This window comes from Garra rufa, chromosome 25, assembly GCF_049309525.1.
Source record: "Garra rufa chromosome 25, GarRuf1.0, whole genome shotgun sequence".
Lineage (NCBI taxonomy): Eukaryota > Metazoa > Chordata > Actinopteri > Cypriniformes > Cyprinidae > Garra > Garra rufa.
In genome coordinates, this window is record NC_133385.1 from 25,291,042 (window position 1) to 25,304,485 (window position 13,444).

At 41.4% G+C, this 13,444-nt stretch overlaps 1 protein-coding gene across 1 annotated transcript; it reads left to right on the forward strand.

Moving 5' to 3' along the window:
- Positions 1–2,610: 2,610 nt before the first annotated feature.
- On the forward strand, positions 2,611–11,624 carry ciartb (circadian associated repressor of transcription b). Its single transcript, XM_073831931.1, has 6 exons — positions 2,611–2,764; positions 5,643–6,126; positions 6,623–6,698; positions 7,866–7,944; positions 9,425–9,560; positions 9,937–11,624. Exons 2-6 carry the CDS (start codon positions 5,683–5,685, stop codon positions 10,342–10,344), a joined length of 1,143 nt encoding a protein of 380 aa, XP_073688032.1. The 5' UTR covers positions 2,611–2,764; positions 5,643–5,682; the 3' UTR covers positions 10,345–11,624.
- Positions 11,625–13,444: the final 1,820 nt, after the last annotated feature.

Genomic DNA, 13,444 nt, shown 5'->3' on the forward strand with positions numbered 1-13,444 from the left:
TTATCGAAGAACAGCCACAGCAAGACCTTACAAATTGGCCTGAACATGCCATTACTGGCCACAGAAGATAGTATGCATTTAAAACCAGACCGGTTTGTAAGCAATCGCTAATCCTTCTGGGTGGCGTCTTTGGCTCAGATCAAAACCCACAATGTTTTGTTAATGCTCTCCTGGTTGTCAAATACCGGCAGGAACAGAGTGGGAGAGAGGGATGGAAGAAACGTTCTGTTCGCATCAATTATGATTTTCAATTGTGCACAGCCGAAAGGAGGGACAGAAGATGGGTGGGTTTTTTTCTCACATGTGCTCACGTTTTCCGGGGAGCAGGACTATGACTCATTGGCTCCAGGCGTTGAATCTTTGTCTGGACTCCAACCAGAGATCCCACCCCCCAGAGAGACGCAGCGACTGTGAGTCCTTATTTGCTCTTCACCGTCACAGAAACCAACTCGCTCACCGCACCACGGCATGAGCGTGAAAATACCAGTGGACGCTGACCACCTGGCGTGTCATTTCCCTCCCTTTCCTGCCGTTTGAATAGACCAAAGTGCGCCGAATAATGCGTGACGGAATAAAGCCGCTCAACTTCACCTGCTGTGAGGCTTTTAGAGAAGGTGCAACATTCTTAGCGCAGCAAGTGAACTACTTTGGAATGTTTTTTCGCCCTGCCCCCCTCACCATGGAAACTCCACTGGCTGTGTAAAAAAACCAGCGCGAGCGTAAAGGCGTCACGTGTGTAACCCAACACGAAACAGGACGCAGTGTCCTATCACGTTCAGGCTCATTCATTCATTCGACTTGGTCCACATACAACCAGCTGTGCACATTGCAGTCGGTCAGGGGCAGGTAAGGATAAACCCCGTAACAAGGCTCCTGGGTATCCAGTGATACAGTGAGAGCGACAGTGCGCACGGAATCGCTCATTAGACACATGTGTCGCTGGCTCGTGGTACATGCAAATGTTTCAACACTGCTCTGTTTACAGTTGCGAAACAATCAATAGACCTTAAAGTAGGCTAGAAGTCATAAATGTTTAGTCCATAGGTCATCATGAAATGCCTTAAAAATCTATTTATCTATCTATATTTCCTATATATATATATATATATATATGAGATATACTTGATTTTTTTATTTCCAGAATTATAATGATGTATACATACAAACTAAAAAAACAAAAACAAATAAATAATACTAATAAATGATTACATAAAGTGTAAGCGGCGGCACCGCACATAAACAATGCCACTGAACCGAACAAAACTCATATTTTGCTGATTACTGCTGCTGAAAATGGTCAATTATTGTCATGTTTTGGGCTGTACTAGTCGGTCTCATCAGGAAAAAACATTTGGAGTACTATAGACTGCCAAAAGTTATAACAAAACAAGGAGAAGACTGCAAACAAAGGGCGTTTGTGGTTGGCCGAATTTAACCAGGATTTCCAGAGCAAGAATCTGGACAACATTCGTGTTTCTTATTATTATTTCCATTTGGGTAGGTGAAATATTAGACTAATATCTTTATTAACACTGCTTGTACGTATCTTTACCACCTATTAACATTAGTTTGTCAAAATATTGTGCCATTTCCTGCTTACGAAGTCCTTTTCTATATGATTAGCAAATTCCACACATTTTTACCATGGTTTAGACAACTTAAATTAGCAGAACAACGTATTCAGTAGTACATTAACTGTGCAATCTATGCTGTTGTTTACATCTGAGTATCTCTATACAACATAACATCTAAAAAAACATGTTTTTAAGTGTGTGCAAAGTCTGCACCACTGTTTTTTATAACTAGCTAGTGTGTAAACTATCAAAGGTGTCAAGTATTTGAATTTAATCATTTTTTATATCTCTTAACTTTGTCTTTGTGGTTCATTTCAAACCTTACATTTGAACTTGCTGCCAGTTTTAAAAATGTAACGCCGTTCGCTAAACATCAATTTTCTAAAAATTTGTAAACAAAACACTAACGTTTTTCTCCTGTACTTGAGATATCTAAATGTAAAGTGATACTTTTTCTAACATACCAAATGAAACAGATCCTAATTAAAAAGGCACTAGCGTCTATTTGTAAACAGGTGAAAAATATGCCCTCTAACCGGTGTTAAAAACCTGTTGAAACATTTATACCTATTACAAAATATATGAACTTTTACTGTACCTCGTTTGGGGGGTAATTACTAATTAGAGGGTCAGACCCTCCCAAACTCCCCCCATTATACACACCAGGGCTTAGCATACGCTAATCAAACGTTACATTTTACATTTTAAGAATGACCTAACCCTTACATATGAGAGGGAGGCGCATCTCTGTCGTCATCCTATCCGAGCTAATGAGGTATAAAAAAAAAAAAAAAACTTAGTAACTGTGAACAACAACAAAAAAGCGCTCGGAGTTGACATTCTGTCCGCCTGTTGGAATGAAACCGATCCGCGTGTCCACGTGTTTTGCCAATTTGCATATCATTTTAATATGTAAGCTCGTCTCCCCTATCAGCCGAAGCTTGCTTCCAACGCAAACTCTATTTGTCAGATTCTAGTCTGGATGCACAAATCGGAAAGCCCGGCGTTTTGGTACCCGCCCTCTCAGACACGTTGCCTTGGGAGAAGTAACACGGGGCCACACAACTGCAGGTCTACATCACTGAAACCACGTACACCTCTCAACAGAGGCTCGATCGGGCGCTCCAGTTGTCTTTGGATATACTGCTGAAACAAAGGACAGTGCGACCATTCGTCCCATCCGGCTTGAGGTAGGATTCGCGTTTGGAATGCTTGCGATCGCTTCTGAATTTTTGCTTTTGTTGAGTATAGGATACATATATAGGAAAAGCACTGCGTCTATATAAAGCTTAATGTATATGTATCTATGTAAGATATGTAAGATATGTTGGAAGATGCCGCTGAGTGAATGGAGGCATCCGCTTGATTTAAACGGAGAAAATTGTTTGTTTGTTTGTTTGATCATAATATACATATCACTTTTAATACTCATTAACGCATTTATAGTATTAAGCGTAGCTTATATGATAGCACGATTTCATCTATTGTGTTGTTTTTTAGAAATTGATTAGACTAGTTGTTCTAATACATATATATTAAATATATATATAATAATATGTTTTAAAAGGCTGGAATTGCAGTGGTCTTGTCTTGGTAGGGTATATTAAGGTGTTAGTCATCATAAGGGCCCCACCCTCAGTTATCACACAGGTACATTAATTCATACAGCTTCTGTTTTATCATAGACATTTTAATATTAATATACGTGTTGTCCATAGCAACCGATATTATTGCAGGCGTGCAAGAAACACGTCTCGGTGACTTCCTACATTTGTAGCTGCGCTAAATGTCGCTATTAAATAATAGTCACGTGCCCGCTTTGTCCACGTTCACACTGGTAACTAAATGTAAACACATAAGCTTTCTTTGTTTTGTCAAGTTACCGGTTAGCACAAACTAATAAAGGGCCTTTTCATCCGCGTCCCCAGCTGTCGACAAAACTTGTAAAAGTATCCGATGTAGGCAGTTATTTCGATATGAAAGGGGAGCTTGTTCGCTGGCGGCAGTCGTTTTGTTTGATTAAACTTTTGATGAAACTGGTATTGACAGGAAAAAGCTGGTCAGCAATTACGTCCGTTTGGAAAGGCTGATCTTTGTGACCGTTATAAAGCCAATTAGTCCCGTGCTTGAGGTAGAGCTATTACATAATGTGGCTTTATTGCCAGGGCAGAACTCTGGCTCAGCAGTCCATTTGTTTGCAATGATACCGAGCAGCTGATGGACGGATTAAATGCCCAAGTGATGTGAATGTGCTTAGGCAATCTGAAAATCTTTTGACACTGTTGATGTGTATATAGTGTTACATACACAGTTTATGTAGTACATTTGTCTATCGTATCTATCTGTATTTAAGTTTAGTCTAACAACAGTTGTGTAAAACTTATACATATGTGACCCTGGACAACAAAACCAGCCATAAGGGTCAATTGAGAATAAATAAGCTTTCGATTGATGTATGGTTTGTTAGGATAGGACAATATTTGGTGGAGATACAACTCTTTGAAAATCTGGAATCTGAGGGTGCAAAAAAGTTGTCCAAATGTTCTTAGTAATATTACTAATCAAACTACTAAGTTCTGATATATTTACAGTAGAAAATGTGCAAAATATCTTCATGGAACATGATATTTATTTATTCTCCTAATGGTTTTTGGCATAAAACAAAAAATTGAGCCGTACAATGTATTTTTGGCTATAGCTACAAACATACCCATGTTACTTAATACTGGTTTTGTGGTCCAGGGTCACATATATGAGTGCATTTAAAATGTTTTTGCCGAAACAATCCTTTCATAACAACTAAAAGCGAATGTTATATTGTAAAAAGTGAACATTGCTCTTAAACCTAATGTAAACGGGATGATTCAGTGTTCGTATCAAATAAAAGCCTATTTTTAGTATTAAACAAAAATAATAATTTAGATGTTACAACATGAAGCATGTTTTAGGTCACCTGGCAATACGGTGTGTTGGCATTTTCAGTTTTTTAGTCATAAATGTGTAATTTTTATGAACATGCATCATGTACACGTCCTGTTGATTCATAAGAAGCCCTCCATTTTAAAAAGATGAGTGGTCAGCATTTGCTTCTGTACGACATGTGCCTTCAGCAAAGATTCATGGTTTGCCTCATTAAACGTGACGTTGTAAACACTCCTTTTATGTGTATTCCTCAAGGCCTGTCTATTATGAATTACCAAGAACTGATGGAACTGATAAAACAAGCAGAGAAAAATTACTGGTTATGCTCAAGGCCGCAGATTGGGTCCCAGCTGTGTGTTCTTGTACTATTTTCAAATAAACGCAAGCCTACAAAAATTTTACTTCTATTCTACATGTACCTGCACAAACTGGTAATGCATGCATCTGGTAAATTTATTAAGGAATGGCACAATCAAAACGGCTTATTTCTAGGTTCTTTGTTTTGTGTCAAATGGTGGTCACCATGGTTGCAGCGTTCTGGTCTCATTGAATAAACAAACAGGGCTTTGAATGGGCGCTTTTTTGTCACCTGCTTCATCACAGCCTTCTAGTTCTGTAAGGCTACATGTTCAAGTGTTTTTAAATTAGGTGCAATCAGAACAAACAAATGCATATGCTGCACAGGACGCACATTTGTTTCAAACAGACTGCAGAAAAAAATCTTATTTCAAACATCTTAGCTTTGAATAAATAAAGACAATCTCCCCCTGTTTTGCTTCTGTTAAAGTGGTGGTGTTGTTGTTGACAACATAAGAATTAACCATAAACGTCAATTTCATGAGTTCTCGGCACTGTTTGTAAAACAGCAGTAAGTCTTTTTTATGACTGCTGTTTATCTTTATTGTTTGTGTGAGACTCAGGTGTTGTGTCTGGAAAACACACTGGTCTAAACCTACATAAATTCAGTATCGCATCTGCAAGACTTGCAAATGAGTCGAAAAAAAGGACGTTTTTGCTTTTGTATTTGTGGCAAACCAATACAGTAAAAGAGAACATTCCTTCTCCATTAGATGATTGCATGCTTGTTTTGTTATTATTAATGTTTATGTAAATTTGAAATTAAAGTACTCCCTGTTTCCCCCACAGGTCAGTGATGGTCCGTGCTGGTTAGACCCTGCTTCCTAAGATGTCAGCTTCAGATTCGGACTATTCCATTGACTGGCTGGCCAGTGACGATGAGGACAACGATAGTGAGTTAGAACCAGACTGTACCAAAGCGCAGGGACAAACCACCTTGCCAAAATCCCCCTCCTCGGGGGTCATCCAGGGGGCCCAGACTTGCCAGTCGCTCTCAAAGAGGAATGGAGATAAAGGGGAGGTAATGGACAAAGAGAACATGAGCTCTCGGGGAAGTTCTCCTTCCAGCTGCGATAGTTCAGACTACAGCAAGGACGGTGGCCATTGTCACCTGGGACAAGAGGCTCGGACCAATTACAGCCGGTGCCCAGAGAGCCCTATAGGCAAAAAGAGGCAGGCGTTGAAGAGAACACGGAGCTCCATGGTGCCGGAGCAAAGGGAGAGGCAGCTGACACCTGAACAAATGGAGAAAGACAGGCTGTTCGCATGCAAGGTGAGACGTGCCACTTTTTAACTTGTCGGCATGCCAGGGAAGGGACATGGTGTTCTGAAAAGCACCCTTATCTTCTACATGATCTAGCATAAAAAAAAAATACTTGAAGCAGAACCACTTCCAGGAAGACCCCTCCTGCGCGTGTGTTCTTACTAGGTGAAAAGTGAATGAGTCACATGAGGCCATTGAACGAAGAAACACAATGTTTTCCTCTCTTTGTAGAATTGCAATGATAACTCATTCCATTACATTTGCATCAATGTGTGAGACAGTAGATGAGTCACATTGTTTTGTATTGGAGTGTCAGTGTTCTTCTGGAAATGATGAGCTGCAGAAAGGAATGTCCTAACTTGATGGGTTTTTGCTTATGGCAATTGACAACGTGTACTGTCAACATCCTGGAATGAAAACATCAAAACTCGAAATAGTTTGAGAAATGCAAAAAGTGCAAAGCTAAACATAAAGCAAATACTGAATGATGCTCTTTGTTTTGCAGTGCTTGGAGCTGCAGTGTTACATTCACCCACTGTCCTCAATCCTTAATGGCCTCCGCTCAGGCAGATACCGAGAACGTGAGTAATCCTTTACTCGTTTGTATTAGTCTTCTGCATATGCCTCCAAAACCTTGCCTAGTTAGATCAGTATACATGGAGAAGAGCCAAACTAGAGGCAGCAGGCCATGGTACGAGAAGTGTGTCATAAGATTTGGGACTGAGATGTGTCATGAATATACACGAAATGAGGCTCTCATATCAACCACAGTCATTTCCTGGTGGCACATGCTACCTCGCTTAGTCATAATCAAGCGTGTATAGTTGAAAGACGTGCGTCTAAAGCAGTGCAAACCGCACGCCTCCAAAAATACCCAAGGACCTCAATTGAAATACCAAAGGCACTATAGAGATAAGCTCAAGGGTTTGGGTAGACTGTCTCCTTTGTGTCCCTGACCATTGGGATAAAATATTCTAACATTTGACTCAGTGTTTTTCTAGTCTATTGTAACTGTTAATACAAATAACTACTGTAAAATCTGCAACCATGCTGTCCATTTTTGCTCTAAGTAGCCAAGCGACCATGTTCTGTAAGTCGCTTTATATACCTTTTATGTAGCGCTACCCAGACAGCATTGAAGTCACACTCCTCAGGCATATTAAACATCAAACCTGGACAGGGGAATACTAATTGTAGCAGTTAAGAAACATCTCAAGGTTCCATCAAGTCAAGTCAAATGTAAAACCATGAAAGTGATGCCATCTGGAAAAGCGTGGTCTTACTTAGTTTTACACATGCATACAGACAACCGCCCACACAATATTCTGGTTGACTGTTACCTTGCACAGTATTTTCACTTTCAGTGCAGACAGAAAAATAACTTGTTACTGATATCTTGAGGCATTGTGGTTGGTTAAGACACAAATTTTGAGCTAGACATTGCTGTGAAACACCAACAGATGGTATTAGCAATATTGGGTACCTAAAAGTTTTATTGGCTAGAATCCCACACATGCTAGGTAACAGGTTGCGTACTAGGCAGACCTGCTTAGAGGGGCTCTGTCTGGGACCGCTGTCAATGCAAGGACTATGGGCGACACCGGACTTCCTGGCCACAGAGACAGCAAGTCTGTCCTCCCACATGGTTCACAAGAACCCATCTGCCTTGCAGACGTAGCGCAGCCTGTCAGAGACAATAAACTGGCATTGCTTGTTAAAGAGTTTAAGCTGTATCTTCTTCTTTTCAGGCCTCAGCACTTTTCAAGAGAGTGTGGCCATGGACCGCATCCAGAGGATAATGGGGGTCCTGCAGAATCCCTGCATGGGGTGAGTTTCCTGCTGTTTCTCTTCACCTCAATCATGGGCGGCTTGAGGGTGGGCTTTAGTTCTCACAGCACTCCATCGTGGATCGATCGGATGGATGTTGTGTCCATTTACTTAATCTACCTCAATCCACTTTGAACTTCTTGTGAGGGAATCTTGTTTCAGTGCTTGGTGTTTACGCACATTAGTGGCAAGGTTGAATTCGCCCACATCACTTGCGAATGACTTGTACGTCCTCTGGTCTGCCTTAGGAATTCTTGTGAGTCTTGTCTCTGAGGCTATAAGTGAACGAGTCAAGGAAATGTAAAAACACATGGCTTCTCAGCATGATGCTTAGTCCAGAGCAGCAAGGGGGGCCTCTGGGCCAGTGCGGACCTGCCACCACAAATCTAAAAGTGGCTGGACAAGAATAGAACTCGAACGCAGGTCGTTAAAAATGTCCCAGCTCCTCTGAGGGAGTAGCCTGTCATCCGATTGATTAGCCTTCCTCTGGCTAGACTATGATGTCGTCTTTGGGAGGAGTCAGTGCTTCTTCTGCATCAGATGACCTCATAATAGATCAGGCTGGGCTTAGGTGCGTCGTTTACTTTTCGTCTTAACTGCATCTGTCACGCAGCCCAGATTTGTTCTCATTGTATCGCATTGTGCTACTTCACAAAGTCCAATATTCACGTGAGTGCAGAGTTTAGAACATCTAGTCCGTTAGTGTACTTTGGGTCGCATCCAATAGTGTTGAAACCTGCGCGGCATGAAAACATGCCTGGCAGAAAATACGCCTGAAAGGGGCCACTAAAAACATAGATGATGGGGATTTGGGTGGGGTCTTAATTCAGGCCATCTGATCGAGGCACTGAGCCAAGCAGACAGGGGTGGCAAAGCGGGGGCGTGGCTGCCTCCCCACCACCTGACCCCCGTCAACTTTCCATAGTGCCAGCTGGCAAATTCCCCCAACACAAAGGCACCTCAGAAGAGGGAATATAAAAGTAACTTTTATGGCAGTGGCCGTTTAAATTTAAAATACTGAGAATGGGGCCATAGCAGATTCTTTCGTCATGTGACTTGCACTAATCCCCATTAACCATCTGTCGGGGGCTGGTGTGAGTCAATGGGCACCATGTGCGTGTGTCTGCATCACTGCTCCTTAGCACCACTATTTCGTCTCCTCGTGACGTGGACGCCAGTGCCCCGCTGCAGGCTTATGTCTATATTTAGAGGCGAGGGAAACGGTTGCTCTCCATGCCACGTGTGTGTACAAACATGTGTGAATCAACACAGGAGCTGTTCTCATTTTGAGAAACACGTTTGTGTCGGTGTGTATGCTTGATGCAGTGTACTTGCGGTTATGTGTTCATTTAACTTGCCTGACACCAGACGAGGTGTTACAGAACAGTGGACTTTCACTTTCAGTCATGTCATGTCTCAAAACTTACACGTACATTGGTGAGTTACCAGACTTTAATATTGTCCTTCCTGTGCCAAACAGAGAGAGATATGTCAACATCATTCTGAAAATGGAGGAAATGTTGAAGAACTGGTTCCCTCACATAAAACCTCAACGAAGCGACCAAGCCAACACCGCAGCGCTGATGGAGGAGACGACCCTGTCTAAGAAACCCAAGGTAAGGCACTTGAAGAGCTGTCACGAACATGTGTAAGTTAAGACGACAGGCTGATAGAAAGGGAGAGACTGAAATACCCATTATACTTTAATCACTGGGCCAGAGAGGAACAGGACAGACAAGAAGGGATTAAAATCTATTTTTACAGTTGAACAGGTATAAAATGCACATCTCATGTTCGCTAAGAACAATGACGGAAAAGAACAGGTAATTTTGGAAAGCTTTCAGAGGACAGTCAGCAAAGTTAAAGGACATTCTCAGGCTGAGAACATTGAATAAGATTCTTTTCCTTTTTTGACAACTTTTTGTCTCAATATCATAGAAAACTCACTGCATTGAAATCTTAAGTAATTCTCCCTCTTTCAATACTTCACAGTTGTCTCCAGCTACATCTCCCCTGCTCACTGGCATTGTAAACCCTGCCACCACAAGTGCCCTTTCCATGGGTAACAAGGCAATGAGAGTCAGCGACCTCACTCCCCCAGGGCCCTACTCTGCAACCAACCTAAAATGGCTCCACACATCACCCATCTGCTCCCCAATGGCCGAACAGGCTCAGGGGACGGTTCGGAACTTTCTAACAGCCCACAGAGATGCAACGCAGGACAACTCTGTGTCCTCCAGCACGGACCGTCTGTGCAAGACAGATTCTGCTCCCAGTCGACCACCTCCGGCCAAGATTAACGCGCCATGCCTTGAGAGACTTCTTAAATCTACAGAGAGTATCATCACCCAGAAAGGCCCAGCGAGCTTGGGTGGCATGGCAGCCGGTGGGTGGTCCTAGTCCTTCGAAAAGGCTCTGGGAGAACAGAGCCTAGCTAGAGCGTGACTGCCCCCAGCTGGTCTGGAGTCACCAGACTCCAGTGCAATCCCTGCCTCCATTCTAGCCTTGCGGAGAGGCACAGAACGCAGCAGAGGGAGTTCAGCACAGCCCAGTAAAACAGCGACACGTTCGGTTACGGACTGAAAAGTGTCGGAGTGTGATCTTTGTGCGTGTACGTCTGCATCTATTCCCTTTCTGTAGGACTGCAGAGTGAGTTGTAGCAGTGTGCGTGTGTGCGTGTGTGACTGAGGGGTGGTTTAGGAAGGTTTTGTGATCTTGGCTTACCTTCATACTTTACCTTTTGAGATGGTTTCCTCTTGAAACAAAGAAAGAGGAAAGATCTCCTGTGGCGGCAGCATCAGATGAGGCAGCATATTGGTATCTGTGAAAAAGCTAATCTCTAGACAAAACAAAGCAGCCTTTTTTCCAGAAAGGGAAGGGAAAAGAGGGAGGAATTTATTCGGGGAACACTTCAGATATTCCAGCGTGTTAGAAATCTCTATAGTAAGTGTGGTTGAATGTGAATTTATTGCTTTAGTTTGCTCTTTGAATCCACTCTCTAGAGTTGATTTGATGTGACTGTTACTTCATAGGTTTAAACTTCTAGCTACGTTTTTTGGTACAACGGTTCTACCTCAATCTGACACCGCGTCTCCGGTAGTGTATGAATACAATAAGTACGTACACGCAAGTAGACTCAGAGAGAGGAAACTTCATGAAGCGCATCAGTACAGTGAGTGAAACACGCCGAACTAACACAGGAGTCTCACTTCACAAGAGAAAGCTCTGGAGGCTTGACTGGTGCCATTGTAAAGAATGTGAACTGCAAATTTTCGCTTTTTTTTTTTTTTTTAAGCCTCCCAGTTCAAGGGCATATAGTGCCTGTCAATTCGATGTCAAACTGTGCCTCTTCACTGGTTTTGAAGGGAGAGCGTGAACTATCCAGAATACCTGACGCCTCTGAAGGATGTACAAAAAGAAAATCAGGAACCTTCAAAACTCCTGCCATTCATTTTCTGCTATCAACAAGTAAATTATTTGAAACTCTTGCCAACTACTTCCTGTGGTCATGTGACACAATGACATTTTGGTTTGCCACAGAGCTGGACAATATCTAAGAGGGAAAAGGTATTAACTGTGTACATATTTGGAAAAGTTGTTAATTTACCCTTGCAAAGTGGCCTTTATAGTGTAATATTTTATACTTTCAGAAATAAATGTGGTTATATTTGTTTGCTGTATTCCATTTGTCTTAAAGCATTTTGTGTTTCAACTGATCACATGCAAAAATAGTCAAAATATTTATGAGATCTTTTAATATTTAAAAGATTTGGGTTTTAGATATAGACATAAACTAAATGCTATGCAAGTCTGACACCAATATTTCACAAGGATTTTCTTCAGTTCAGTCAAAACAATGTTACACCACATCTAATTTGCCAGCCCTTGTGTACATTGTTTTCATGATAGCTTTGATATTACACCAGGAGACAGTTGATCACAGACCTTTTTGTTTGCTACACTCATTGACATTCTGATATAAAGACATCTATTCACATATCAAAACCACCAAAGCCTAAAAACAACCCTCCAAAACAAGTCTAACCTATGAAGCAGATCTGAAATATAGCTTTTGCTAACTCACAACTTGACCCTAAAAACTGAATGTATTATCTATCAGAGCATATTGAGTATTACAGAATCCGTCTCGGGCGATTAACCGCTTTACAGTTTCTGGGAAGGACGAGTTTGAACCGGGAATGGAGAAATGCAGAATGAAAGCCACATCCTCTGGAGAATAGAAAAGCAAATGTTTTTCTGGACAGTGAGTAATTCAGATGTCCTCCTCCTCCTTGATCCCGCTTCTTTCCATTTCCCTGCTGTGCAGAAAATCAAAGGCGGACACTTATACAATCACCCAGGCGCACTGAGCAATGGCACTCTCATTTCTCATTATAGGAAGAGGGTTCATTTTGGTAACCAGTCCACTGAACACTTCTAAAGAGAAGTGCAAATGTTCTGCGAGAACATTAACAAATTACACTTCTCTTTTACTAAGAAGACTGAGTGGAAGTTACCCAAATAGCCATGACCCTAACCATTTTAACTGCAAAGAAGTGATTCATGTGCCAGTAAGGTCATGCAGTGGTACAGTAAACGCCAAAATTAGCCACAAGGTTTGAGGTATTATTTATGTTCGTAGAAAAACAGTGCTAATAATACACAGGTAGGCATATGGTCTTAGTTTATGAGAATGACAGAAACGGTTTAATGGGGATACAGCCATAAAACCACAACAAGTCACTTCCTCATGGCAAGAACTAAAACTATGGGCTGCTAGTCAGCTTTTTTTGCAAATCTTGAGGAATTATTTTAATTACTATTATTTAGTATTAATTATTATTACTAATACTACTACTATTATTGTAGAGACTAAATGAGTGTGTTGCTAGTTTGATGACAGAACAAGCTGTTTATAGCATCTTTAAAGAGACTTTAAAGGAAGTCAAACATAAGTACAAACATGAGTACTATAAACAAGCCGATATTAGTGACGTCAATATTGTATATTTATATAATCGCCGATATTTAAAGGATTAGTTCACTCCACAATAAAAAATCCTGCTATTTATTTATCCCTATGTCATCTAAGATGTTCATGTCTTTCTTTTTTCAGTTGAAAGAAAAGTTTTTTTGAGGAAAACATTCCAGGATTTTTCTCCATATATTGGACTTCAAGTTGAAGGTCCAAATTGCAGTTTCAATGTAGCTTCAAAGGACTCAACAAAATCCCAGCCGAGGAATAAGGGTCTTGTTTAGCGAAACTATCAGTCATTTTCTTAAAAAAAAAATATATATATATACTAGTGGTGGGCCGTTATCGGCGTTAACGTGCTGCGTTAACGTGAGACTCTTATCGGGCGATAAAAAAAATATCGCCGTTAATCTATTCTCAAAGTTGGGTTGGGAGCTGGGTCTAAACTACGTAAGCTGTGATGACTTTCACCGTGATTTTTTGGCGCGGATGACGTATACCTAGTCGAATTGCACTGTAGGGGGC

Coding starts and splice junctions, on each gene's coding strand:
- ciartb (XM_073831931.1), top strand. CDS start 5,683: ATGTCAGCTTCAGATTCGGACTATTCCATTGACTGGCTGGCCAGTGAC. Junction 7,945..9,424: donor CTGCAGAATCCCTGCATGGG/GTGAGTTTCCTG, acceptor TGTGCCAAACAG/AGAGAGATATGTCAACATCA. Junction 9,561..9,936: donor CCCTGTCTAAGAAACCCAAG/GTAAGGCACTTG, acceptor AATACTTCACAG/TTGTCTCCAGCTACATCTCC.